Source organism: Coloeus monedula, assembly GCF_965178545.1.
Source record: "Coloeus monedula genome assembly, chromosome: 21".
In the NCBI taxonomy this organism is placed as follows: domain Eukaryota; kingdom Metazoa; phylum Chordata; class Aves; order Passeriformes; family Corvidae; genus Coloeus; species Coloeus monedula.
In genome coordinates this window covers 3783169-3810579 of record NC_138801.1, presented here as the reverse complement: position 1 = coordinate 3810579, position 27411 = coordinate 3783169, and the positions used below count along the sequence as shown (strand labels likewise).

The window sequence follows — 27411 nt, the reverse complement described above, 5'->3', positions numbered from 1 at the left end:
GAGCGTCTGGGGCCGCCGCTGCTCCGCTCCGCTCCGCGCCGCCGCCGCTCCCGCCCGGCCCCGGAGCATCGTCCTGCCCGGCCCCGCCGCCGCCAGGTACGGCCCGTCCCGTCCTGTCCTGTCCCGTCCTGTCCCACCCTATCCCGTCCTGTCCGTCCCATCCCGGCCCCTCGGGGGTCGCGTCCCGCCGGACCCTTCCCCGCTGCCCGCCCCGCGGCGATGGAGCCCCGCATCCCGGCTCCGCATCCCGGCTCCGCATCCCCGCCCCGCATCGCCCTCCCGCCGCCCGTGCGGGGCTGCCCCGGTACCGGCTCCGCGATGCTGCTCGGCGACATCCCTGCCCCCTCCCTCAATTTTCCTCCTACATTTAACCACGCAGCCCCGAGCGCCTGTAGGATAAACTCCGAGCGCGCTCTGGTATTGGCTTCGAGTCAGGAGTGTCTGGGAGCCTTAATGAGAACCAAGTGTAAGGCAAGGCTCAGCCACCTGTCCGCGGGATCCCCGGCCAAGCGCTCCGGGCTCCCATTAATCAATGGATCTGCCTCTTGGAAAGTCTCTTTAGCATGCTGGACCTCTCCCCCAGGGCGATTACAGAGCGGATTTGGGGACCTGGAAGCCTTCTGGTAATTTTTCTAAGCCAGGCAGCAAAGCAGGGTTGGTATTGCCGGCAATTCTGTGATTTCAAAACCGCTACAAAAACCTTTGCAGTGAGAAAAAAAAAAAAAAAAAAAAACAAACCAACCAAAAAAACCCCAAAAAAATCGGGTAGGAAAGAAGCTCTTTATATTGCAGGTCTGCAGTCCTGCCCTTTCTCCCCAGGAGCAGCACCTCTCCCACCCCCCTGCTTCCCGAAGATACTGTCTAGCTGCTTTTCAAGGGAAATTAACTTAGGGGAGGATATTTTTTCTTTCTTTTTCTTACGGACATGGGCTGCTTTGATTGCCTGGAAGCATGATTTCCTGAAACCTGCTCCTTTCTGGCTCTTGCAGGGAGGTTCACAATAAAAGGTATTGTGGTTTTGAGCTGGGTTTTATTTAAGAAAATGCCATTCTGGGTTATTCTCTTTCATGAGGCAGATGGAGAAAGAGATGAAAGGCTGACACTTGGGATACCTAATTTCTGCTCTTTAATTGTGGGTCGTGTCTTTTCTATAAGAAAATTCTTCTCCCCTGGGAACCGAGGGGAATTGGAGTGGAATAAATGAAAAAAGGAGAAATAACGGCTGTTAATTGCATTTTTTTGTTTTTGAAGCCTTTCATGTCATTCTTCCAGGAGTGGTCCTGTAAATGGGGATATTTAAATGCACTGCTTTTATAGATCCAGGAACACTTCTGGTTACTCACTGTGCAGCGCTTCGGTGTGAGCCAGGCTCTCTTCCAAGACAGGCTTGGAGCAGTGTCAGGTGCAGCCACTGCAAACCAGTGCAAAGTTGTGGTTTGACAGATCAAAACCGAGCTGGGAGGTGAACCTGTACCATGTTGATGCTTCTATTAATTAAGTAAAACTCCAGGCTCAAGCCCCTGCAGTCACTGGTGGTCGGTGTCACCGAGCTGAGCGGGAATGCTGGAGCAGGCAGGAGCTGTGGAACCCAGGCAAAGCAGCCCCTGCTGCTGGTCATGGGGCTGGGTGGGAGTTGTGCTCAGTGCAGTGTTTGGTTGCTTTCTAGGATGAAGATATCCAAGTGGAGGTGGAGCAGCATCTCCCTCAGTGCTCAGTTGCAGCTGAAAGGCACCCTGGCCCTTCTTCTTGTGGGCAACGTTGTCTTTGTCATAGCTCAGGTAATGGTATCACGTTTCAGGGGGTCTCTGGGCTTTAAAATGCTCTGGCATCTGGGGTGGGAACCCCCTGGGCTTGCAGAGCTGCTCAGTGCATGCATCAGGTCTCCAAAAATTGTGAGGGTTTACGATTTGCCTTAACTCTTTAGTCTGGGTTTAAGCTAAGTTGTACCGTCCATGGCTCAGAGCACTCACCGAGCATTTCAAGGACTCTGAAAGGCCATGCCCTGCTCTTGGGTGAGCATCACTCCTCACTCCCTGCAGTGCCTGGAGCTTTCATTTGCTTTGCATACAACATCTGCAGTTCCTTTGCCCTCTGATGCATGGTCACAATATGGGGTGGGAGGTGGGGGTGTCAGGGACCCTCCTGAAGTGACAAACCTGTGCTTGCAAAGAGAGCACACGGGCTCCTCCAGCCTGCTGGCATCCCCTGGCACCCACTGACGGGCTCTCCTGCTGCAGAGGGGTTTTGCAAGGGTTTGCTGAAGCTTCCAGTGGAGCTTTCAGCTGCAGCTGTCTCTCCAGCTCCCTGAATTCTCTGTGGAGCAAAACTCAGAGAGCACCAAAAGTCTCGGAGAGTTTAGGGTTGTTTGGGAACTCAGTTTTGCCAACTGAGCGAAACAATGAGAATTTCCTTTCCTGAGGAATCCCAAATATTGCCACTTCATTCCAATTTTGTAATGAAAACACAATTGCAAGAATGCAGGGATGGAAACCTCAGGCTTGACCTCAGCTGGAGAAGGCAATGCCCGGGTCGAGTGGGGCAGGCTGGGAGGGGGGAGTGCCCTCAGTGTCCCACCACAGGCTCTGAGGTTTGGATATGACTCCTGCTCCTCTTTCCTCCCCCGTGCTCCGAGCAGGACCTGACACAGACGTCCAACAGCCTGGAGGAGGGGTCAGATGTCACTGCTTACTGGTGGGGAGAGTGGACCAAGTGGACAGCATGCACCAGGACCTGTGGGGGAGGTGTCAAATCCCAGGAGAGGCACTGCCTGAGGCAGAGGTACAGCACCCACGGGCTGGGGAGGGGGGTCTGCAGCTGGCTGACCCAAAGGTCATCACTTGGAGAGAAGCACTGATGGAAAGGTGTGTGGCAAAGCCTGCTTGGGCAGGAGGTGATTCCCTGAGCTTTGGGCATCCCTGCCAGGAGAAACCAGCTGAGGAATTCCTGTGCTGGCCCTGCAGTTTCTCCAGCAGGGATTAGTGCAGAGAGGCAGAAGACACAGACTGAGGCCGTTCTCAAGGCTTTGGGGCACAGCAGTGAGGACCCCCTGGTGCAGGGCTGGTTGGTGATTCCCTCTGCTTTGTGCCTGGCTCTGCCCTCTCTGGGCACTGCAGTTGCCAAAAGCCACTTTGTAAACCTTGTGCCCAGGCCCTCATCCCATGATACCTCCTGGAATAGTTGATGATGCAGGGAACAAAGCCACAGAGGCCTTTGCTGCCAACTCCAGGGAGTCTGATAGATCTCTCTGTGCATCTGCTGTGTGGACACTGACCTTACAGAGGCAGAGATAAATCTATTTAAACAAGGGGAAATGATTTCTGCCCCCTGTCTAACCATCATGTCTTTATTCAGAAGGAAGTCAGTGAGTGGGCTGGCTAATAAAACTTGCACTGGAACATCCAAAAGATACCAGCTCTGCAAAGTCCAAGTAAGGATATCCTTTGTCTTGTTGGGAATACCTGGTGTGGAAAGTCATGTATGGCATTTCTGGGTCCCTTGGAGAGGGAGCACCCCTTGTCCTGTAGCTGTCACCCTGTTGCCCCTCCAAGCAGCTGGGAGTTCCCTTCTTTGGTGCCCATCAGAGTCTTTTGCCTGTGCTGGGGGCCATAAAACCAGAGAGTGCCTCTGGCAACATTTCCCAGGGGGTTCCTGCAGTGGGGGGAGGAAGAGGAGGAGGAGGAGGAGGATGTGGCCCTGGCTGGGGAAGGTGATGGAAACACTCCTTGCAGCTGGTGGTGATGTGCCAGAAACCTTTCCCGCACTTTGTTTCCGTCAGGATGTTAATGTATCCCATTCTAGGAGTGCCCTGTGAACGGAAGGAGCTTTCGAGAGGAGCAGTGTTCATCGTTTAACTCCCATGTGTATAATGGCAGAACGTATCAATGGAAACCTTTATATCCTGGTAACAAGACATTCTTTGTGTGTTTCATAATGCTCAGCCAAATATTTTGATAGATATGATGCTACAGCCTGCAGGAAGGCTCCTCCTCTGCTGTTTTAAAGTGGTGTTTTGGAGGCACAATCAGCTGTCTCCCGAGTTCAAAGGCTCGTTGAACCTGCGGGGTAGCTTGAAAATTAAATAACAACATGAGTTCATGTCTGTAGCCTGTGTGGGTCACAGCTCCCAGGGACCAGAGGCTGCAGGAGGATGTGAGAGCAGGGGTGATGGGCTGTGCTGGCAGGGACAGTCGGGCTCACCCAGACAAGTGTCCTTTGAGCTGGGGCCTTTGCTGGCTGTGCTGTTTTCAGTGACATTTGTCTCTCCCACGCCCTCTGTGTGCTCTGTCAAATGTCACCGAGATGCAGTCAGTCACTTTGGTCATCTGGGGTGAGCAAGAACTGCAGAAACAACTTGGGACTCAAAGACTGAGATTTTATTGAACTTTCAGGCACTGAATTCCCATCAAAATCAAGCATTAAACACAAACCAGGCCAAGCTTTAGAGTTACTGGGAACCCAGGATCCTTCTCCTGGGCAGGCTCCTGAGCTCTGGTTCTTCAGATTCACATTCGGGTGCCTAAGAATAGAGGTGGGATCTACTGCAACTCTATTTTAGGGGTCTCTGTACACACCTAGGAACGATTATCTTCATCAAATCATTTTCCCTGTGTACCAAGCCCCTGGCTCACCAGCCTTGGCAGGGACAAGGTAGAACTTGGTCCATGAGCTATTTCTCCTTGGTGGCTTTTGTCCCTTGAAGGTGACAATTTCCTTAAGCACATTTGCTGTTGAAGCTGACTCACCAGAGATGTTGCAGGGAATTGTTTTGTGTTCGAGCAGGCGTTCGTGTGGCTCCTGGGGGATTTGCAGCAGAATGTTTTGACACTGATGCTGCCTTGCTTGGGCGTGCAGGCCAGGGGGTCTCTGGTTGCTCAGGAGTTGGTGGAGACAAACACATGGCATCGGGTTCCTGATGCAAATATGCATTTGTCATTTGCTTCCTGTGGATATTATAAGATGTGGGATTACTGTGCTGGTGGGTGCTGCCAGCCAGCTGTTGTCTGCAGAAAGCAAAGGGTGAATTAAGTCCATCTCGGGTGAATGTTTATGGAAGAGTTAGAGATCATAAAAGGCTCTAAGTTGCTACGGTTTTGAATGTAGTCTTACACCAATATTTCCAACAACGCATCTGTTAATTTAACTCCCGTTGCTCTGTGAACATGCATGTTGCTGTGTGGGGCACATATATCACACTGCAAGTCCTTGCACAAAGCAGTGCTGCTGCCTCAGTGCCTGCCCTGGGCTGGTGCTGGTGATGCCCCTGGCATCCCTGGGGCATCTCTTCCTGCCAGGCTGTGCAAAGGCTGTCACACTGTCCAAGTGCCATCTCCCATCTAGCCTGAAACACAAGAGATGGCAACTTCTGAACTCTCACTGCTCTGCAGTTGTGCTGGTGCTGTTGTTGTTTAGCTTGGCAGAGATTCACTGGTTTGGGTAGGATGAAAGTTGTGGTGTTTCTGCTGTTTTTGAATCTCTCTTTATATCCTTTCCCCTTAGATGACTATGTTCACATTTCTAGCAAGCCCTGTGACCTTCATTGCACCACTGTGGATGGCCAGAGACAGTTAATGGTTCAGGCCAGGGATGGAACATCCTGCAAATACACAGATTTCCGAGGGGTTTGCGTGTCTGGAAAATGTGAGGTTGTTAAACATTATAGCAAAAATATTGTTAGTAGCATTCAGAGAATCGCAGTGGGTGCGACGTTTGCCTGACCCTCAGTGCTCTGTCTGTGCATTTTTTAGCCCATTGGCTGCGATGGCATTCTCTTTTCCACCCACACCTTGGATAAATGTGGAGTTTGCCAAGGAGATGGGAGCAGCTGCACCCACGTAACCGGCAGTTACCGGAAAGGAAATTCTCATCTTGGTAAGGCTTTGGGGACCAAGGGCTTTAGTTGAGAGGGCTGGGTTTAAAATGGACTCTTTTTTTTTTTTTTGGTAAATTGCTTTCAGCTCTTACCAGCTGCCCAGCTTCAGCTTTTCCCACGTGTTCTATGTGTGTTAATGCCACTTGTGAATCTGGGCAGAGAAAACCTTCTTTTAAAAAAAAAAAAAACCAAAACAGGAAATTTGCGTGGTGCTTGTCAGAAACCAGAGGTCTCTGATGATGAGTGGTGCAAAAGGGTTATGCAAGAGGCTGGTATCTATTTTAGTCTTTTTTAGTCATTTAGCCAAAACCAGGACACTCATGACCCAGTAAAACTAGAAATAAACTATTTGTAATAACAGGAAGCAACAATATCTTGCAAGACCAGGATTTCAAAAATTGGTGTGATGTAAAGCAGCAGAACCTACATGTCCTAAATATAACAATCTAATTCAGGAATTATGATTAATGCTCTCTGAGATGGAGCAAACTGCAGGAACTTCAGTGCTGTGGGAGGGCTTGTCCTGTCCCATCTCTTGCCTGGTGCTAAGCAAAGGGGAGTCAGAGGAGGAACCAGCTGTCAGCTCCTGCTGGAGTTTTGGGAACGCTGGCTGACGCAGGGATCAATATTGAACCACAGAGCAGCTTCTCTAGCTAATAAAACCATCTGCAGATGTATTCTCTTACGCCAATTTAGATAAACAGGATATTCGTGCATGTAAGGATTGAATCCTTTCCCCCCTCGGATGTGTTTTCCCTCTGTAAACCAGGACGCAATTCGCACATTTTTCTCTTCTATCACCAATAAGCTCCTGTTTGCAGACCAAAACACGAAGGGTTGGGGTTTTTTAATCCATAGCTCATTAAAAATGTGGGTCCAGGCCAGTGTGTTTGATAGGTTGCAGCTCTGCCTGAGCAGTGCTTCGCTCAGATCGCTGGTTCCAAAGATCCTTTCATTAATCCGTAGTTTCCTGTAGGCTATTCCCTGGTAACGCACATTCCCGCCGGAGCGAGGGATATCCAGATAGTGGAACGGAAAAAGTCTGCAGATGTTCTGGGTGTGTATAACCTCTTGGTACTTCCCTAGGATGCATGCCTATGCTGGTTAATGCTTTTTCCAATGCGGAGCTGGATGTAGTTTTGTCATAGAATCACAGAATATCCTGAGTTGGAAGGGACCCACAAGGATCATCGAGTCCATTTGTTGCAGACATGAGCTAAATCTGTAGGCAATGTAAATCCAACCGTGTTGTCCAAGCCAGGGTGTTGCTCCTCTCTGCAGTCTGAGCACCTGGGCTGTTTTTGTCAATGTTTTGATTGCTTTAATGCAGAAAATGTTGGTGAATATTGTTGGTATTTCAGTGGGGTGTGACAAATGCCCTGGTGCTGGATCACAGATGGCCAAGTGACTTCACCTCTCTCGTGATCCCCTTGGCTTTCCCTCGCTGGGGGAATGTGCAATGACAACAGCACCAAGGGGATGTGAGCTATGTGTGGCCTTGCTGAAGTGTTGGTGACCACACCACCCATCTCACAGGGGAGGTGACAGAGCTGCTCAGGGGCAGTGTGGAAAAATCCAGACTTGCCGAAGAGAAGCACGTTTGCTGCCTCAGAGGCTTGTGGCCTCTAGAAGGTGGCTGCCCCATCACTGGAAGTGTTCAAGGCTGGGTTGGATGGGGTTTTGAGCAGCCTGGTCCAGTGGAAGGTGTCCCTGCCCATGGGAGGAATGAGAGGAGCTCTAAGCTCCCTTCCATTGCAAACCATTCTAGGACGATTCTATGAAAGAAAAAGGCTTGATGTGGTGAACAGTTCCCGGGCTAGCTTGGGGCGACCTGTCTTGGGCCACTGCTGGCTCAGGGGGCATCAGCTCCCAAGGAGGCAGCTCCTGCCCTTGGCTCTCTGCAGAGCTGGGACTGTTCAAGGTCCATGCTGGGCTGGTGCCCAAAGGGTGACAGGAGCCAGGGGCGAGTGTGAGCCCCATACCCAGGAGTTTGCAGTGTGGAGGGACTTGCGGCCCAGAACTCTGGGCACATCCTCACATGGTGTGTGCTGCAAACAGGTGACCAGCGCATTGTCACGTAGGAGAATCCCTTGTTTTATTCTTGTGACACTCTGATTTTACCCCTGAATGAACCAGGGGCAGCATCCAGAGCTTTGCTCCTGCACGTGACGGCACTGACTGTTCTCTCTCCTTTGAAGCTGTGGCTGATGAAGCCGGATACTATTTCTTCAACGGGAACTATAAAGTTGACAGTCCAAAGAACTTCAACATTGCAGGCACGGTGTTCAAGTACCGCCGGCCCATGGATGTGTACGAGACCGGGATCGAGTACATTGTTGCCCAGGGACCCACGAACCAAGGGCTGAACATAATGGTGAGCTTTGACTTCTCATGTTCCCAAGCCTGGGCGTGATGGGAAAGAGAAAATCCACCTCGAATCGAGGAAGGGGTGAGCTTGGGAGCAGAATCCTGCCATGGTTTCACATGAGGAGGGGAATGACTCTTCCCGGTTCCTCACCCAACCCTATTTTACTTGTGTCAGTGCTCTTGGATTTAGGCAGGGCTCTGAGTGGTTGAACGTGGGCTTGGTAACTCCTCTCTGCAGGGAGAAGATGCCTCAGGCACTGCGAGGGGATTTCTCTCCTACTCCTTGGCATTTTTATCCAAGTTACCTGGCAGGAAAAGCAAAAATAAGAAACTGGGCCAGAGAGCTTAGACAAGTGCATAAAACTTTAACCCCAATTCTTTCTTGAAAGCAAACCACATAAAACCAGGTATTTGGAGAAAAGGCCCTTAATTTTCTTCTGGGCAGCCAGCCAGAGCCCAGCTCCCAACATCTTCCATGTTAGCCCCAGGCTCTTCTGGAAGGGGAAAAGATGGTTGCTTGGGTGCTTAAAAAGCTTTAGACCACTATGAGGTTGTCTCAGCTGGGAGTCCCCAGCCCCAGCGGGATGTAGGAGCTGCAGGGGAGGGTGTGCTCCTCATAAAGCCACAAAAAGTGGCTTTGCACGTGATAGTCAGGGACTTGTGAAGTCGCTCCCCCAAGCCTCTGGTCACTCAGTGGCCGAGGATGAAGTGTGACCTGTGGCTCGTGAGCTGGGGTTAATCCCCACTGCAGCACCGCCAAACAACCCTTGGAAAATGGTGCTGGGCTCCAGCAGGAAGAAGTTGGCACTGTGAAGGAAAACAGACTGGAAATAGCAAAATAGATGCTCCCCAACTGTCAGGTCCAAGATGAATCCTGTGCCTTGCGTGCCACGAATTCCCTGCACCCGCTAAGAGCTTCATTTCTTTGCTAGGTCTGGAATCAAAATGGCAAGAACCCATCCATCACGTTTGAATACACTCTCCTGAGGAAGCCACACTCAAAAAATCTGCAGCCCATCTACTACACCTTCTCTGAGTCGGAGAGCGAGGAGAGCCGGGAGTTCGATGGAGACGTGCCATTGGGCTTTATCCAGCACAATGCAACCTATTTTGGGAAAATCTCCAGGGAAAGGATAGACTTGGAGAACCAGGTGTTTGGAAGGCAGGACACGGAGGAAGATTTAAACTTGAGCAAAGGTCAGGAAACCAATGAGGTCTATGAAAGAGCAGAAACAATTGACTGTGAGCCAAAACTGAAGGGCAAACAACCCCAAGGTAAGGAGGAGACTTGGGCCTCACTGTTCTGCTTCTCAGAGCTCTTGTTGAGAAACGCTCTGTTTCTACCTCTGGTGGTTCTGCTGGTTTGTGTTTTGGAAACCTCGGAAAGTTCTTTAAAACATCTCTGCTCACAAATCCTCTTTGCCCTTCAGATTCTGGTTTCTGGTGGGGGCGTGCGGGGGGTGGACACCGGGTGAGATCTCCCCGCTGGTGCCCTGCTGTGCTTTGCCTCATGCCAAGGACAGGAGGGAGCCCTGGGTGCACAAAACTCCCTGTCACAACATCTCCCATCACCTCCCACTCCTCCAAAGCCCCCAGCAACTCCTTCCCATTCGAGTCCCTTGGGCACCCCACCCCCAAAGTGCCTGGAGTGCTTTCCCAGCATGGCTGCATGGGCTGTGGGGCGAGGAGAGCACCTTCCTTTCACCTCTGCTATTGCTTTGGGCAGTGCTGGCAGGTGCTGAGCTCCCCTCTGGCCACACCATAGCGGGATAAGCCCTCCCAAAGCTGCACACCCTTGAGAACCCCATGAGATTCTCCCTCCCCAGAAGCCAACCCCTGCCTCTTGCCCCCCGTGTGGCTGCTCAGGCTCCGGCGTGTCCCCGCTGCTCCGGGCTGCTTTTCCCTCCCAGCCTCGATGCATTTTGTGGTTGTCACTGTGGTTTCCCCCCTGTTGGCTCCAATCTAGATTCAAACGTAACCAGGTCTACTTACCAGACAGACCATGACGACAGAGACCTGGAGCCCAGGCTCACCTCCAGGGAATTCCTTCTGGAGAACGCCATCACGGACAAGCTGCTGGACAAGACCTCGGACTCCAAGGAGCTGGTGCTCAACATGACCATGAACAGCATCTTCGCCCAGGGAGACCCGATCAACTCGGTGGGGTCACCCATCGACAGCCTCTATGTGGACTACGAGGACACCGATGGCCTCATGACCTACTCGGTCAACAGCACCTACATGGAGCTGAGCAACGGCAAAGCCACCAACACTTCTGCAGAGACACCGTTTTCAAACGCCACCGTCACCATGAGCAGCCCTCAAGGGAACAGAACCCACAAAGCAAGGTAGGAGACGTGCCTTTAATTACAGTAAATCCAATTTATTGCTGTTCTCGACCCGTAATAGCCCTGTGCTCCATGCACTGTTTCCATTTCTTTGGAAGCAGGAGGTAAGTCGGGGGTGGGATGGTGAAAACTCTCTGTTGGGAGTTAATTTGGAAGGAAGGGCCAGAGGTTTGGGAGCAGAAAGTCATGAGAGCATTTAAGCAAGAGGAAAACTCAGTGTCCCCCTTGGTGGGCCTCGGTTTGGAAGTCCAAGCTGATATTTGTCAGCTGAGGCCTTGCTCTGTGCTGTCACAGCTTCTTGTCAGAGCCATGACCATAAAGAATCCTCTTCCTTCTGCCTTCTCTTGACGTCCTGCTCCCATTCCCCAGCCCCTTCCTCCGAGTTCTGATGCAGCAGAAGTTGGTCCTGGCCCCTTTTCACCCACCCTGTTGAGTGCCACCCACCATCCTCCTCACTTGGGATGGCAGGAATATGCTTCCAGCAGCTCCCAGGCACGGCCCTGCCCGGGAGCTGCTGGAGAGGCAGAGCAGGACACTGGGAGCTCCACTGTAGGTCCTGCAGGAACTGCCTGGGTTTGTTGCCTCAGCAGCTGCAGAAGCAGCGCAGGGAGTCACAGCTTGGGCAGCAATATCCAAAGCTCTGCAGGAGCAGCTCAGTGACTGATACTGGGACCATCACTTCAGGACTCCTTTAGATGGCTGGTTTGAGTGGGAGTGGGGAGGTAAAGAAAGCCTTAATATAGATTTAGCAGCAGGTTTTGTTCTGGGGGAGGATGGAAGGAAGTCTTGGGATAGTGCTGATCCCCAAGCCTGTATCTATCCCCTTTGAGATGTCCCAGGGCTCTCTGGGGAGCTGCCTTGATTCCCAGCCCGGAGCTCATTCCCAGTGTGGGCCCATGGGGACTGAGATGGGGCCAGTGCTCAGAGCAGCAATCACAGAATCACAGAATGAACGAGGTTGGAAAAGACCTTTGAGATCACCAAGTCCAACCTATGACCCAACACCTCCTCATCACCTAAACCATGGCACTGAGGGCCACAGCCAGGCTTTTTTCAAACACATCCAGGGACGGTGACTCCACCCCCTCCCTGGGCAGACAATTCCAATGTCCAATTGCTCTTCCAGTGAAGAATTTTTTCTTAATGTCTAGCCTAAAAATTAGCCCTCCAATTAGTCTCCAAGTAGTCCTCCTTCATGGTCAGCCACACACGAGAGTGCTCCCTGGGCAGCTTGAGCTGACACTGGGGCCTTGGGAGCATCCAGGTCCCAGAGCCAGGCTGTGGATTTGGGTCCCATTGTGCAGACCCATGGCACCCCAGCCCCGTGTCAGCCTCCTCCTGGATCTGTAAAACATGGGATAAGGTGCTGAGCTTGAGGAGATGCAAAGCCCTGAGCAGATGCTCCCTCAGGTTAGAGTCAGCTGGATTTACCCACAACTGCCACTATGTTATGCTAAAGACACTCATGCTAAAGAAAATGGCCATGCAGCCAAATGGATCAACAAACTTCTCAATGATAAGAACATGAAAACGTTGCCAAGGGCGTGAATCTATCATCTCTCCTCGTGGCTTGGCTTGGGAGTGCTGCTTTCAGCTGCCAAAGCAAGCATTTCATCCGTCCTCTGATGGAGAGGGCAGTGCCTTCAGCTCCCCTTACCCTACCCTGGGGCAATGAAGGCCCTGCTCTGCCCCTTGGGGCTCCCCCAGGCCCCATCACACTCCCTCAGCTGCCACCCTGTACCCCAAAGCTCTACCCCAGCAGCTGTGAAATGGAGGCAGTGCTTTCCTACCTCCTGGGAATACAGGGAGATTTAGACCTTGGAGCAGCTTGGCTCTTACAGGGCAATCACAAAATACTTTTGGTGGCTCCAGTGCAGCTTTTTTGGATGCCTAAAAGCTCCTTGCAGTGTCCCTGGCTGCCCATCCATTGATAACAGTGATTTAAACCCCTTCAGGAATGACACCCAGCACTGACATCCTTTTCCACCTGTGCTTCCCTTGGTTTTGTTCTGCAGTGTCCCCTCTTCTTGCCCCTCGCTCTCTCTGGAACAAAACACAAACTTTTCAGATCAAAACATTGATTTCCAAACTAGTTTTGCACCAGCCAAAAGGCTGAGAGATGCTCAGGTCCTTTCTGGCTCCATCCTTTGTTGGTGGGGGGCTGAAAAGCCAGCGCAGGCAGACTGGGGGCAGTTGGGGTGCCTCTGTTTGGAGACAAAAAAAAAGAGAGAGGAAGAGAAGAAGGTAACAAAACAACTTGCACCTGACTTCCAGAGGGTGGGGTGGGATGGGTCAGGACATCCTGGTTGTCCCCAGGCCTTTATTTACTTCTAGTTTATTTATCAAGCCCAGCTGCTGTTGTAACACTGATCACTGACCTGTATCTCCTGGGTGGGAAGGAGGGATGAGGAGCTCCAGCTCAGCTCCCTGAGGTCAGGATTAACGCTCCTGCTGGCAGCAGCACGGTGGGATAAAGCCCATACTGACAGTGGAATGTGGGGTTTGGTGTGCCCTGGGCTGGAGCTCTGGGGACTGGAGCTGTCCCATCAGGAGGGAGGGAGCTGGAGGGGACAGCCAGAACTGTGCTGGAGGAAACAGGGATGGGACACAAGGAATATCTCTTGTCCTGGTGTGGGGCAGAGTGAGGGATTCCCATCCTTGGGAAAGGCCAAGGTCCTGTGGGCCCAGTTTGTTATTGGGATCAGCCTAGTTCTGGGAGCAGGAGCTTGGACTTGAGACCTCCCAAATCCTTCCCAAGATCAGTTGGGGATGGATTGTGGCTTTTTGTTCATTTCCACTCCCTGTCAGTGAACAGGCAAGGGAGGCTCAGCTCTCTGGAGCCAGTCTGTCCATATGGGACAGTGCTGGTTAGAGGTGGAGGAGTTTATTTCTTACTGAACTGTTGTAGTGTGGGTGGAGGCACCCAGTTCCAGGAACACCTTACACCAGTGTGGGGTGTCCTATTTCCTCTCTGGAAACAAACTGGGGTGGGCGAGTGGCTCTTGTGATGCTTTTCCTCTCCTGGAGCAGCTAAAAACCTTTCTGGGGTGTGCTGGGACAGATCCAGGCACCCTCCATCCTTCATCCCAGTGTGCAGCCAGGGCTGAGCCTGCAACAGGAGCCATGAGTTTGCCCCTTTACTTAGAAATAAAAACTGAAATAAAATGCAGAAATGGGAGCCAGGGACTGTGGATGTTGATCTGTGGTGTTTGCCTGTGTTTGTCAGGGTTATTCCTCTACTATGGGAACTCTTTTGGGAAAAGGGGCAGCCCAGACCTCAGTTAGGGGTTGGGGACTGGTGCTCATTTTTGGTGCTGTTTCTTGCTTGAGAAGCAGATTAAAAGCTCAGGCAGGAAAGCAAATGCGTGACTTTATTATTTAGCTCCTAATAAAGAGGAAAAATAAAATTTTAAAAAAAAGGGAAAATGCCCCCAGTTTTGTTGGACAATGGGCTGCATTTAGAGGAGAACAAAGTGACACTTCTGTCTTTGCTGGAAATGAGCTGGATGCTGCCCTGTGCCCAAATGTCTGATTCCTCTGGAAAGGTCTTGTCCCTGGGACCTTGTTATGCATAGAAGCTCTTTATTCAGGATCACATACATTAAAGGGACACTGTTGAAAGATTTACTGTCCTCAGATGTGGGATAAAGCTTATTTTGAAGATTTTCCTCCTTTTCAAGGGAGAGGAGTCCTGGTCACAGGATAACTTGGTGTTTACTTGGTGCCTCTGAAAGCAGGGGATAGACTGGAGGATCTGGGTTATATTTCCAGGTGAATTAAAGTACAAAAAGCAGATATTGGCTATGTTTTAACGACAATTGTCATTTGTGAGCCCTCTCCTGGCCGGGTGGCAGCTGGTGGCACACGGCAGGGATCAGGAGCTGCTGTGGGTCCCCAGGAAGAGCTGCTGTGGCAGATAAAACACTATTTATAGTGAGCTGAGGTTGTTATTTTTCCACCAAAAAAAAGATAAAAAAAATAGTCACATTCATTTCAGTTCCATTTCAAGCGCAGGAAGCGACCATTTGCCAAACTGACAGAGGCAAAATCAACAGGGAAAATGAGATTGTTGTTGTTTTTAATCCTTCTGGAGGTTCAGTGCTGGCGGTGGAAGGAGGGTGGGTCGGAAAGGAAACGGCTGGATTCTCAACAGTGTCCTTTTAAAGGTTGATTTGATAGGCTGGACCTCAACTTTTTCTTACAAACAACTAAATAAGGCAATTTCAGAGCTTCTGCTGCCTAGAAATCATACAAGCTGCATATCCTGCCAGGCCAGAGACAACTGGATGTGAGGATACAACCTTGTGCACTATTCCAGTGTAGCTGTTTCGAGGGTTTGGACAAAGGTATGAGAACAGAACCGAAGCCTTTTGTTGTAAAGGTGCAGTATCCCTGAGGTGTGACCCCCTCCCAGCACAGGGAGCAGCTGCAATTCTTGGTTGGATGAATGCTTTTTCTCACACCAGGCTGACTCTGTTACTCCTCTCCCCATGGCATTTTGTGTTTGAGTGCAGCGTGGATCTGAGAGATGCAAATTCCCCACCCGACATCAAGAGAAATAAATCAGACCAAAACCAGAGTGGCAAAATCAGTGGGCTTTGAGCTCCGAAACTCCAGTGCCACATGCTGGCTTTTGGAGATTGGAGTAGCCAAAATCTGTGCTGCACTGAGCAGCACGAGTGGGTTTGCCCAGCCCTGGAGACACAGGGGAGGAGATACTGCACCTTTAGTCACTGTGTGCCGAGGGCCAGGTGTATTTGAGCAGAAAATGCAAACTTTGTTAAATTCTGAACTGTTTCTACTTGTGGGTATTTTTATCCCATTCTCTCTATTTCTAGACAGTGGAAGCTCTGCCTCTAACCGGGCTGGGGATTCTACTTGGGGCTCAGGACAGGTATGTTGTGAAACTAAAAAAAATTAAAAATTGATTCAAACAAACGAACCTCCCAAAAAATCAGAACAACCAAACCCAACCAAAGCCAAACCGAGCACATCCCCTCCCAAACCCGAACCCAACCGAACTGCAGCCAGATGTGTGTGTCTGTCGTGGGCTGTCACCGCTCGCCTTGTAAATGCCTTTTTTTTTTTTTTTTGTTTTGTTTTGTTTCTTTCTTTTCTTTTCTTTTCTTTTTTTCTGTCTGCTTATCGCTAGAAACAGATTGAAGTTGTTAAGAAAGGGCCAAGGTGTGAGTGCTGCTGACATGTACAGGTGGAAGCTTTCCTCCCATGAACCCTGCAGCTCTACATGCACCACAGGTAGTTATAAGAAGCAGCCAAATTCTGCACAGCCTGCTGAAACCACCTGGTGTGTGAGTCCATTTTATGTCTGTTAGGGATGGGAAGGACCTGCTGGTGTTTAGGGGATCTCGTGATCTCTGCTTTAGCATGACCCCAGCTCTGCTGTGCCCGGGGTGGGGAGAGGAGCCGGGGGCTGAGCATGCAAAGCCCACCGACCTCTCAGGTGTGTTGAGGACCAGGAGCTGGTGCCCAGCGTGTCCATCATCCCTCAAAACACCCTCCCTTTGCGAAGCTCTGAGCGCTGCCTTCACTTCCCATCACTTTGTGTCCCCAGGATCCCCAAAGCTGTGCTGAGCCTCCTTTTTTTTTCCCCCTTCCTCACCTCTTTGACAGCTTCAAGGGGTTTGAACAGCTCAGCTGCTTCCCTGCAGAGGGAAATTTGGAAGATTGTTCAGCTCTGGCAGGAAACACAATAGCATTTGGCTTTTTGATTGTGTTTTGTTTCTCCCACTCCTTCAGCCCTGGAGCCTGAGCTTGGCTGCGAGGGTGTAAATCTGGAACAGGGACAGAGATGCCAGGGATATCAAAACTGAGCCTCTATTCTTCAGGCAGAATTTCCCTCTTTTTGCAGAAATTCCTCCCTTTTTGTCCCCTGAAAAGCTTCAAGGCACCTGATCTCCTCCCTCACCCTTTGGTTAGGGGGTCCTGGCCCCTGCCCATCCCCTGGGATGAATCAGGCGTCTGGGTCATGCACTTGTCTGTGCTGCCCCTGAAATTATCCAGATCCCACAGTGCTTCTGGAATTAAAAAGAGGGAAAGGAGGGGGAGAGACGAGTTTACAATCTCAGGGACATCTCTTAAAAGATCAAACGCGAGGATTTTACATTTTAAGCATTTGCTCTTGTCCAGCAGCCTCATGCCTGCAGCAGGAGCTTTGCGAGCTGCCCCTTTCCCCAAGATCCCGTCGTCCATGTGTTCTGGGACATTTTTGACTTCTTTGATCCCCTCTGAAACAAATTTCTCCCTTGGCTGGGCCAGCCTGCTCTGCCCTGGTTTGCAGCAAGCTGGGAGAGGTTTAACTCAAATTTCTCCCTCCTCACTGCCTTTTCTCACTGACATATCGCAGAGAGGCAAGGCCGTGTCAAGAGCTGTAGATCTTTTTTTAGTTTCATGTAAACCATATGTTCCCCAGAGCTGCAATTCTTGTTACCTGCAGCCAGAGCAGCCTCCTGGTCCCTAGCCAGGTCCTAGAATGGACTTCCCAACATTTACTCTGGCACGGGAGGCTGCGGGGGAAAAGGTCTCGCTCTGACGACACCGGCTGCCGCTGCCTTGGAGGGGGAGCAGGAGGGGCAGGGCCTTCCTTGCCAAACCTCCAGGATCCCTGCCTTGGCCCGGAGTTCTGGATGCACCTGGGGAGCACCTGGTGCAAAGGGGGTGCAAAGCACAGGGAGGGTGGGGGGATGGAGGGGGTTGGGGGCCGTTTGCTGTCGCCTCCACCCACAAGCCTGGCAGGGTGAGAGCTGCCGAGCAGACTCGTGGCCCTGAGTATTTCCTATAAAAATGTGTTAGTCATATATTGGTTTTGGTGGCAAGCCCTGGCAGGGGTGGCCATGCCCTCCTCTGAGCTGGCCAAACTCAACCACACTGCTCAGATTGGCGGGGTGGCCAGTGTGATCCTCCCCTCCCAGCAGCAGCCATCCCGCAGGACAGAAAGCCCAGCTCGCCGCTTTCCAGCGGGAGGAAGTTTTGAGAAATGCAGCTAAAAACAGAAAAACCAAAAAAAAAACCCAACCCAGTTTGGATGTCCAACTCACCAAGCGTCCTGCTGTGTGTGTGTGTTCTCTCTGAACCCAGGAGTGATGTCCACATATGCGATGTGTGTTCGCTATGATGGGATCGAGGTGGACGATACGTACTGTGATGCCATGACCCGGCCCGAGCCCATCCATGAGTTCTGTGCTGGGAGAGAGTGCCAGCCAAGGTACCGCCACACCAGGGCACTCCTGGAGTCTCTGTGCTTTCTCTGCGCTGGATGTCTTCAGGGGAGGGTTGGTGTGGATTTGGGGGGGCAGCAGGGATGGCCCATAGCACCCCCATCCCTCCTCCCTTAGCTCCATCTGGGATGCAGCAAGAATTTCCTCCCGAGTGCTTCAGCTCAAGCTGCCAGCTTAAAACTTCCACAAATCCGGGCAGAGCTGGCACCTGGGGCTCCCAGCAAGTCCAGCTTCGAGCAGTGCAGGATCATCCTGCCCTGCCTGGCACGGGGAGAACGTGTGAGAACTGGGTGGAGGGGCTGGGCTCGCAAACTGTGCCACAAACCCAGCCCTGTGATCCCTTCAGCATCCCAAACATCACTGAGGTTTACTTGTGTTGGGGCAAGAGCTGGTGCGGAGGGGAACTTGTGCTGGAAGTCCTTTGGAAAGTTTTCCTTCTGATCCAAACAGTGACCACAGTCCGGAGCCAGGCTGTCCGGAGCCAGGCTGTCCGGAGCCACACTGTCCAGCTCTGGACAACTCCACTGCTGCTGTGGAGGTTGGAAGTTTGCAGGCCACAGAGGGCTGGGCAGGACAGACCCCTGTCTGGCAGAGGGAGGGGATTGTTCCGCTCTGGTCTGTGCTGGAGCAGCCTCTCCTCAAGTCCTCTGTGAAATTTTGGGTGCTAGCATAGAAGAAAGTGATACAGAAAGGCTCTGAAGGGTGGAGAGGGGCCGTACAAAGAGCAGCTGAGGTCACTTGGCTTGTTCAGCCTGGAGGAGGCTGAGGAGAGACCTCATTGCACCCTACAGGTTCCTCACAAGGGGTCATGGAGGGGCAGCACCGATCTCTTCTCTCCAGTGACCAATGTCAGGACCCAGGGAATGGCTGGAGCTGTGTCAGGGAGTTTAGGGTGGATCTCAGGGAAAGGTTCTTCCCCCAGAGGGTGCTGAGCACTGCCCAGGCTCCCCAGGGAATGGGCTCAGCCCCGAGGCTGCCAGAGCTCCAGGAGCATTTGGACAATGCTCCCAGGCACAGGGTGGGTTTTTTGGGGTGTCTGTGCAGGGCCAGGAGCTGGACTCGATGATCCCTGTGGGTCCCTTCCACCCCAGGGTATTCTATTCCACGACTGTGATGGTGTCAGACTATGGGAGGAGTAAAGGGAGGAGTAAATCCAGGGATCCATGTCCTGGAGTGGTGTGAACAGGGCAAAGCAAGAGCCCAGTGATGCCAGGAACCAGGGATGGCTCCTGGAGAGCGCTTGGGTGACTGTGAAGGAGGACAGGTAGGGCATGGAGTAGAAGATCTCCTGGAAACTCTCATGTCAGGGCTGAGAGCTAGAGCAGGCTGCAGCTGAGGCAAGAGAAGCACGGGGAGGTGAATGCTGCAGGGAACACACCCACCCTGGGCACCACAGGCACTGGGAGCTCTGTTTGCTGTCATTTTTTAGAACAAGCATTTGGTACTTTTCATGCTTAGATTCTCCAATTAGTCTGTCCTAAAGCTGTCCCTCCTTCTGGCTGGGCTGTCCCAGCTCCAGGGGCTTGCGCTGTGAGGAGCTGCTCTGTGATTTACCAGTGACTGCAACTGGGCAGCACTGGGAACTCATGGGGTAGCCACCAGCACTTGGGCAGGCAGGAAGATGCTTGGGCTGGCAACGCTTTCCTAAGAGAAAACGTTAATTTTGCGGGATGAATTTAGGTGACATCTCCAAATGTGTGACATCTCCCTACGGCTGCTTGTTGTGCCTGGAGCCCCACATGGGGTGTGAGGCCTGGGGGCAGCCGGGGCTGGGGCTCTCCTGCTCGGAGAACAGCAGCAGTGGGGACCTGGGGGCTGCCCACATCCAGAGGAGCTGGGAATTCTGATCCATTCAGATTTTTAGCTCATTCTTGAATTGCTGTAATGTTGCTGTACTGCACAAAACTTGTCCTTTTATGACTTTTTCCTTGGATTGCGAGCTGCTCCTCTCTTGTCAGGACAGAGGTGGCAGGGGACAGTAAAGGACAGGCAGTGCTTGGAGCAGATCCCAGCTCTTCCAGCCTGTCAGATGTGCTTAGCAGAGCCAGACTGATGGTGGGACATGAATGTGTGTCCCACCAGGGCTCAGGCAGCTCTGTGTGACATTATTGCTGGCATCTGCAGGGTGATGGATGCTGTGTCCTCTCCCTACTTCAGCTGAGCAGGCAAAAAGGGAGGTCAAACATGGGCAAAAAGCCTGACAGAGAAATGTGCAGGCAGAGCCCGCGGTGACAAACGCTCACTTGTCACCGAGGACACTGGACCAGGCCCTGCCGTGCCACCCTTCCTCCTGACAAGCTGGTTTCAGCTGCAGGCACGAGCTGGGGTCTGCAGGGTGAGCCCAACATATGCTGTTGCTTCCCACCCCTTGGGAAAAGCTCTCGTGTGTTGGCAGCTCACTCACTGCAGCATCTCCCTGCAGCCAGGCACAGGCAGGGTTTTCACAGAATCACAGAATGAACGAGGCTGGAAAAGACCTTTGAGATCACCAAGTCCAACCTATGACCCAACACCTCCTCATCACCTAAACCATGGCACTGAGGGCCACAGCCAGGCTTTTTTTAAACACGTCCAGGGATGGTGACTCCACCCCCTCCCTGGGCAGACAATTCCAATGTCCAATTGCTCTTCCAGTGAAGAATTTTTCCTGATGTCTGACCTAAACTTCCCCTGGTGCAGCTTAAGACTGTGTCCTCTTGTCCTGTCACTGCTGCCTGGGAGAAGAGACCGACCCCCACCTGGCTACAGCCGCCTTTCAGGGAGTTGTAGAGAGTGATAAGGTCACCCCTGAGCCTCCTTTTATCCAGGCTGAACAACCCCAGCTCCCTCAGCCGTTCTTGTGTTCCAAGCCCCTCACCAGCCTTGTTGCCCTCCTCTGGATGAGTTTGAGCATCTCAAAGTCCTTCCTGAACTGGGGGACCCAGAACTGGACACAGCACTCGAGGTGTGGCCTCACCAGTGCCGAATACAGGGAAAGAATGACTTCCCTGGTCCTGCTGGCCACACTATTCCAGAAGAATAGAGAGACCAGGTGCCATTGGCCTTCTTGGCCACCTGGGCTCACTGCTGTCTCATGTTCAGTCAGTTGTTGACCAGTACCCCCAGGTCCCTTTCTGCCTGGGCACTGTCCAGCCACTCTGCCCGCAGCCTGTAGCGCTGCAGGGGTTGTTGAGGCCAAAGTGCAGGCCCTGGCACTTTCCTGTGGGATGCTCCAGCCAGGTGATGGCCTCTGTTCCCTGCACAGGTGGGAGACGAGCAGCTGGAGCGAGTGCTCCCGGACCTGCGGGGAGGGGTACCAGTTCCGCATCGTGCGCTGCTGGAAGATGATCTCGCCGGGCTTCGACAGCTCCGTGTACAGCGACCTGTGCGAGTCCGCTGACATCGCCCGGCCCGACGAGCGCAAGGTCTGCAAGAACCCAGCCTGCGGGCCCCAGTGGGAGATGTCCGAGTGGTCCGAGGTGAGTCCTGCTGGCCCACCTGTGCCTGGGCTTCTCCCTTTTCCGATTTATCCTCATCCGTAGCCATTGGCCTGTCAGGACACGCTGATTGCAGTCCCTGCCTGTGGATCAATGTGCATCAGTATTTTTCTCCCTAAAATGAAGCCCTGGCTCCTGTTCAGGATGGGAGGCCACTGCCATTGGTCACTCACAGGTAGGGCAGGAGCCCACGGCTCACATCCTCCCAGCTCAACTTCCTTGGCAGCCTCTTCAAACCCAGCGTGCCGGGAAGGCGATCCCAACTCACACATGAATTACATCGCTATAAATGTCCCTTCCTCACCTCCAACTCCTCTGCACCACAAACAGAATGAAACCTTCTCCTAGCTGTGCCTTAAGCCAGTCCCCAAAGCTGCTGGGAGATAGTTTGAGGAGGCGCAGTGCTGCCCCTGTTCCAGCTCATTGGTTTGCTTGGGAAAACCTGTGGAAAGGGTTTGTGCCCCGGAATCCCTTTCCAGGCACGGACAGTGCTCCAGCACATCCCTTCCAAACACAAACCCATGGAAACAACCAAACCAGTGCTGCTTCCTCGGGGTGCCTCTTCCCAAATCAAGCACAGACCTCATCTAAGCAAGAGCAGATGAGCTCTCCGTGGGTGCCAACCTGCCCCATGGTTTGCATCATGAGGAATATGACTCTTCCTCCTGGGAAGCTCCCAAAAACTCTTCTTAGTCATAATTTAAATGTCTCCATTCCCCTGCAAGCTGGTGTGCATCATTTCCCTGGAGCTGACGGAGGGGCTGGTGCATTCTCTGGTGGTGCAGGATGTTTTGACTCTCCCAGCTGGTAGAGAGGAGCTCCCCGAGCACGTGCTGGAGCGTTAATTTGTCCGGCGTAGCAAGCTGGAGTGGTTCATTTTACAGAAATCTGTATTCTCCTCCAGCATCTGTCAGGGACAGATTGCTTGAGACAGTGCTGGAGTGGATTGTTCTTAGCCAGCAGCAAAGCTAATCTCCTTTGGATCCCATCAGAGGTGGGGTGCCAAGTTGGCTGGGGAAATAGGCATTAAAAAAAGCGCGTTTCAGGGCTCTGAGGATTAACATCTCGGCACGGTGCGTCTGGGCCCAGCTCTGTTGACACTTTTCCCTGCTTTACGTTATGCATGGAGCAAATGTAATGTGTATGTGAGACTGTAGTAACTCAAATCCAGTTCTAAATAATGTCACTGGGCTGCGCGGTGCCAAATTTATCCACAGCATAAAAATCTCGGTTGTGCGGTTGGGGTGGGGGGGAAAACATTCTCCGAAGAGGTGGAAAGGAGCTGGCTGCTCCTGGGAAGGAGGCGAGGGAGATCTCACCCTGTCTCTAAGTGACAGCTAAAACTGCTCAGCTCCGAGCAGGCATTCCTGGAGTTTCCATCCTCTGGCATCACCTGTCCGAGAGCACCGGGGCACGATGCAGCCCTCCCGCACCTCCAGCTGCTCTGGGGGTTTGGGGAAGAGTCATTTATGCATTTGCAGTGCGTGCTTTTAGAGTTTTATGTTAAAATGTGCAAAAACCAGCCCCGAAGCCAGCAGCTCGCAGCTGCCGCTGTCCCCCGTCCCCTCCCGGCTGACGCTGTCCCCTGTCCCCTCCCGGCAGTGCTCGGCCCGCTGCGGGGAGCGGAGCGTGGTGACCAGGGACATCCGCTGCTCGGAGGAGGAGAAGCTCTGCGATGCCAGCGCCCGGCCCCTGGCCGAGAAGAACTGCACGGGGCCACCGTGTGACCGGCAGTGGACAGTGTCCGACTGGGGACCGGTGAGACCCCGCGGTGGCCGCATGAGTGGCCGTCGTGCCCCACCACAGGCTGGCTTGTTCCTGGCGCGGGGGGGTTGTGGGGTTGGGCTCATCATCCCAGGCAGCTCTCAGCTCCAACAAACCCGCAGGCAGCCTGTGCTGGGTGGGAGCTGACCTCCAAATAATTCCACTGCTTTGGCTTCTCCCCGTGTCACCTCTGCTGGCACCTGAGTCACCCCGACTGGCCGCCCTGGGGGTGATGCAGCATCCCAGTGGATCCTGTTGCTTCCCCGGGCTCTCCTTGAGGCTCCTGCCCTGTGGGGGATGTGGTATAGGAGGGGTTAAACCCTGAGAGACCTGGCTGAGGGCCTTAGTGGGTGTCAAAATCCTCTTGTCTGTCTGCTGCACAGCATTCCTTGGCAATGCTGATGCTCCGTGCCCAGAAATTGAACCTTTTAACTCTTTTCCCTTTTTTTATTTTCCCCTTTCTCTTTTCCCTTTCCCTCCTTTACCTTTCCTCCTTTCTCCTTTCTTCCCTTTCCCTATTTTTCTTTCCTCCTTATTTTCTATTCTCTTTTGCTCTTTTTTCTTTTGTTTTCCCTCCCCCCAGTTTTCTCCCTTCCTGCACAGTTCTGCTCCAGAGACCCCCTCCATCCCAAGCTATTTTTACCCAGGTTTTGATACATTCACATCAGCTAAAAATAAGTAGTTTCCATGGCAGCAGCAGTGCTAGGAAACACCGAGAGTCTCTGCAAGAGCGGCCGTGGAAGCGCCGGGGAGCTGCTCCGGGCACTGGGCCTGAATATTTGCAGCCACTTCCTTGGTCCCCTTTGCCTCTTTGGGAGCCACCCTGGGGTTCCCTGCCCGAGCTGCTTCCCCTTCTGCCTGCCCTGAGAGATGCTGGGTGTCAGGGCTGAGGCCCTGGCACAGGGTGCCCAGAGAACCTGAGGATGTCCCATCCCTGGCAGTGTCCAAGGCCAGGCTGGACGGGGCTTGGAGCAACCTGGGATAGGGGAAGGTGTCTCTGCCCATGGCAGGGAGTTGGAATAAGGTGATCTTTAAGGTCCCTCCCAACCCAAACCATTCTGTGGTTCCGTGATAATGGAATCTCTGTTGGCTGCGGGAAGGATCCGCTGAGCTCCCCTGTGCATGTTTTAAGCCAAGCCCCAAAAATCCCCCTGAAATCTGGGGAAGGCAGGTGTGGGGAGGCAGCAGAGCCCTGTGGGGGCTCTGTCCCCGCTGTGGGATGGGTCAGGGCTGGCTCCCCGGTGCCTCCCCACCGCTGAGTGCCCGCTGTGGTTGCAGTGCAGCGGCGGCTGCGGGCAGGGCAGGATGATCCGGCACGTGTACTGCAAAACCAGCGACGGGCGCGTGGTGCCCGAGTCCCAGTGCAACCTGGACACCAAGCCCCTGGCCATCCACCCCTGCGGGGACAAGAACTGCCCCTCGCACTGGCTGGCGCAGGACTGGGAGCGGGTAAGTGCAGCCCCCGTGCTTTGGGGTGCCCTCAGCGGGGTCGCCATGGGGTGTCAGGTCTCAGCCGGCCCTGCTGGTGACCCCGCAGTGCAACACGACGTGTGGCCGGGGCGTGAAGAAGAGGATCGTGCTCTGCCTGGAGATTGTCAATGGCAAGATCAAGACCCGCAACGCTGCCGATTGTGACGTGGCCAAGAAGCCCGTGGAGGAGAGCACGTGCTTCGAGCGGCCCTGCTTCAAGTGGTACACGACCCCCTGGTCCGAGGTGAGCGGGGAGGGAGCCCCAAGGCTGTGGTGCCCCGTCCCTTTGTACCAAGGTGAATCTCTGCAGGGCCTGGCTCCTGAGGGAGCACCCCGGGGGTTTTTGCTGCACTGGCAGCTCAGGGCAGAGATTCCGCCCTGCCATGGTGCTGCTGGGACTGGCTGTGCCCAGGGAGATTGGGGTGTTTGGGGCCAGCTGTAGCTTTATTTTTTTTCTTTATTTTTTCCCCGGTGGCACTGTTGGGAGTGTGGCTGGGGGTGTGCATGGAGCCCACGCGGTGGCTGCCCGGGGGATGCAGAATTTGGGGATGCTGTGAGAGCATGGGTTGCCCCAGCGCCCTGCACAACCCAAAAGGCAGCTGGGGTTCTGTGGCCAAGGGGCCAAGCCCACTGAGTGTGGGCTTCCTGCAAGCCCTGCTGGATGCAGCCTCCCTGATCCGAGCTCCAGGAGCCTTGTTGTGTTTAGTCTGGCAAACCATCACCACAGCCTATAATTATCCAAAGCAGCCCTGCTGTAATCCCAGCTCCACGAGGCATCCAAAGGGCAGCAGGCAGCGAGGGCTGGGCCCAGCAGCAGCTCCACAAACCCACAGCGGATGCACAGAGACCCCACAACCCCACTCCAGAGGTGCTCTGGGGCGTTCCATGGCCACCCTGGTCCTACAGAGCATCCCCTGGACTGGGCCAGCTCATTTGTGGTCCCTTGTGAAGGGCAGCAGGAGGAGGGAGGATGTCAGTGCCAGGGAATGGGGCCACATCCACCTATCCCTGGGCAGAAGCTGATGGTGCTGGCAGCAAAGACAGAGCACGGGGACAGCGGTGTGGCACTGAGATGTGACATTCAGCCAGGGGACGAGTTCTCCTCCTGCCCTAACACCCCCAGCAAGCTGGTTCTGGCTCAGCACAGTCCCCTGGGATGGCAGGGTCTTGCCTCACCCCCTCTCTCTGTCCCCCAGTGCACAAAAACCTGTGGGATCGGCGTGAGGATGCGGGATGTGAAGTGCTACCAAGGCAAGGACATCGTGCGGGGCTGTGACCCGCTGGTGAAGCCGGTGGGCAAACAGACCTGTGACCTGCAGCCCTGCCCCACGGAGCCCCCAGGTGAGCCCCACTGCCCCACAGCCTTGATTTTCGCTGGATCACTCCAAGCAGCACCGCCAGCATCTTATCTTCCACTGCCCCCATTTGGAAAATCATCCCAGGGAGGATGTACAGGGACAGCTCTGTGCCCAAGTGATGGGGGGCTGTGCACCAGCTCTTTCTGGAGATAAATTAAGGGCAGAGCTCAGGAGAAATATGCTCTGACCTGAAGATAAAAGGGGCCTTTGCAGCGCTGATTTGGGTGCTGCTTCTGTAAGATTCCAGCTCGAGCCGAGGAAATTCCATCTGTGCCATTATTTTAATGATTTTTGGTCTTCAGGTTACAAATCCTGTGGGATTTGTAACTATCTCGTTATCTGACTCGTCTGCTGGCTCAGAGTCCCTGTGATCTTTAGCAAACACGCGGTTCTAATCCTTTAATAGGATTTGGGAATAAGGACAGTGTGGGAGAAAAGCATGAAAATGGGAGACAGATTTGGGGGCCAGCTCCTGGCTCAGCTCTGGGTGCTCTTGGCTGCCCATTCCCTTGGGATCTGGGATGGGGCATGGAGCTTGGGAGTTGCCTCGTGGCCACCTTGCCCTGGGAGCAGCCTGGTTTTATGCATCCTATGGATTTTAAGGAAAAAAAAAAAAAAAAAGTATAAATCCTGTGGGTTTGAAGCAAAATATTGCATTAAATGGAGCTGGGAGAGTGTTAAAGCAGCCTCTGGCCTCAGCCCTGCCTCCAGCATCTCCTTGCCCCTAACTGTGACAGTGACACTGCTGGATTCCCATTCCCTTTCTCAAGGGAATTGGGGAATTTCTACCCTCTTTGTGTTTGAAATTGTGAGTATGTTAGAGCCACCCTGTGCCCTGCCAGGGGAGGCCCCTGAACTGTGGACAACTCAGTGCCTTGGTGGCTCCAGCAATCCCTGGGCACCTCTGTTTTACAGCAAAGAGATTGAGCTTCAGGGCTGGGACCAAATGAGACTCCCCAAACCAGGCCAGATGTGAAGGGACAGATCAACCTGCTCATGCCTTTGCCCAGGTTGACAGTGATATTTATGGAGAAGCTCCATGGTGTTTTCCAGCTCTGCCAGCCATCAGGGAGGTGGCAGCCACAGCTGGGATGATGTCGCTCACCCCATGGTGTTCAGAGCTGTGTAGGGGCCAAAATGAGCTCGTGAACTCCCAATTGTTTACTTCCTTTTTCCTTTTTGTGCCACACCTTGTGTTTTCTCTCCCCACCCAGACGACAGCTGCCAGGACCAGGCAGGAACCAACTGCGCCTTGGCCATCAAGGTGAACCTGTGCAGCCACTGGTACTACAGCAAAGCCTGCTGCCGCTCCTGCCGCGCTCCCCACTCCTAGAGCCGGCCTTCCTGAGCCAGGGCTCCTCCTTCCCTGTAGCCACACGTCCCACACGCTGCTGACAAGGATGCTTTTGGCCTGGTCTTTGTGTCCCCACCGAAGCAGAACCCCTCTCCCGGTCCTGAGCAGAGGGACGGCGCCGCTGGACGTTGGGAGCGCCCCGGGATCAGAGCTGTACATAAAGTCGTGTA

General features: G+C 53.3%; 1 protein-coding gene across 1 annotated transcript; it reads left to right on the top strand.

Moving 5' to 3' along the window:
* On the top strand, window positions 1-27411 carry ADAMTSL2 (ADAMTS like 2). Its single transcript, XM_082294977.1, has 20 exons — window positions 1-96; window positions 1667-1778; window positions 2636-2778; window positions 3352-3427; window positions 3799-3901; window positions 5497-5642; window positions 5745-5868; window positions 6846-6926; window positions 8068-8243; window positions 9169-9511; window positions 9667-9696; window positions 10203-10584; window positions 15737-15840; window positions 17680-17806; window positions 21064-21277; window positions 22898-23053; window positions 24338-24508; window positions 24597-24773; window positions 25726-25870; window positions 27102-27411. Exons 2-20 carry the CDS (start codon window positions 1668-1670, stop codon window positions 27218-27220), a joined length of 2928 nt encoding a protein of 975 aa, XP_082151103.1. The 5' UTR covers window positions 1-96; window position 1667; the 3' UTR covers window positions 27221-27411.

What these genes read in the sequence shown, in the direction of transcription:
- ADAMTSL2 (XM_082294977.1), top strand. Translation starts at nt 1,668, where the DNA reads ATGAAGATATCCAAGTGGAGGTGGAGCAGCATCTCCCTCAGTGCTCAG. An exon ending in ATGGAAACCTTTATATCCTG is followed by an intron (nt 3,902 to 5,496) that starts GTAACAAGACAT and finishes CTTTCCCCTTAG; the next exon opens with ATGACTATGTTCACATTTCT. An exon ending in TGGCGCAGGACTGGGAGCGG is followed by an intron (nt 24,509 to 24,596) that starts GTAAGTGCAGCC and finishes GTGACCCCGCAG; the next exon opens with TGCAACACGACGTGTGGCCG.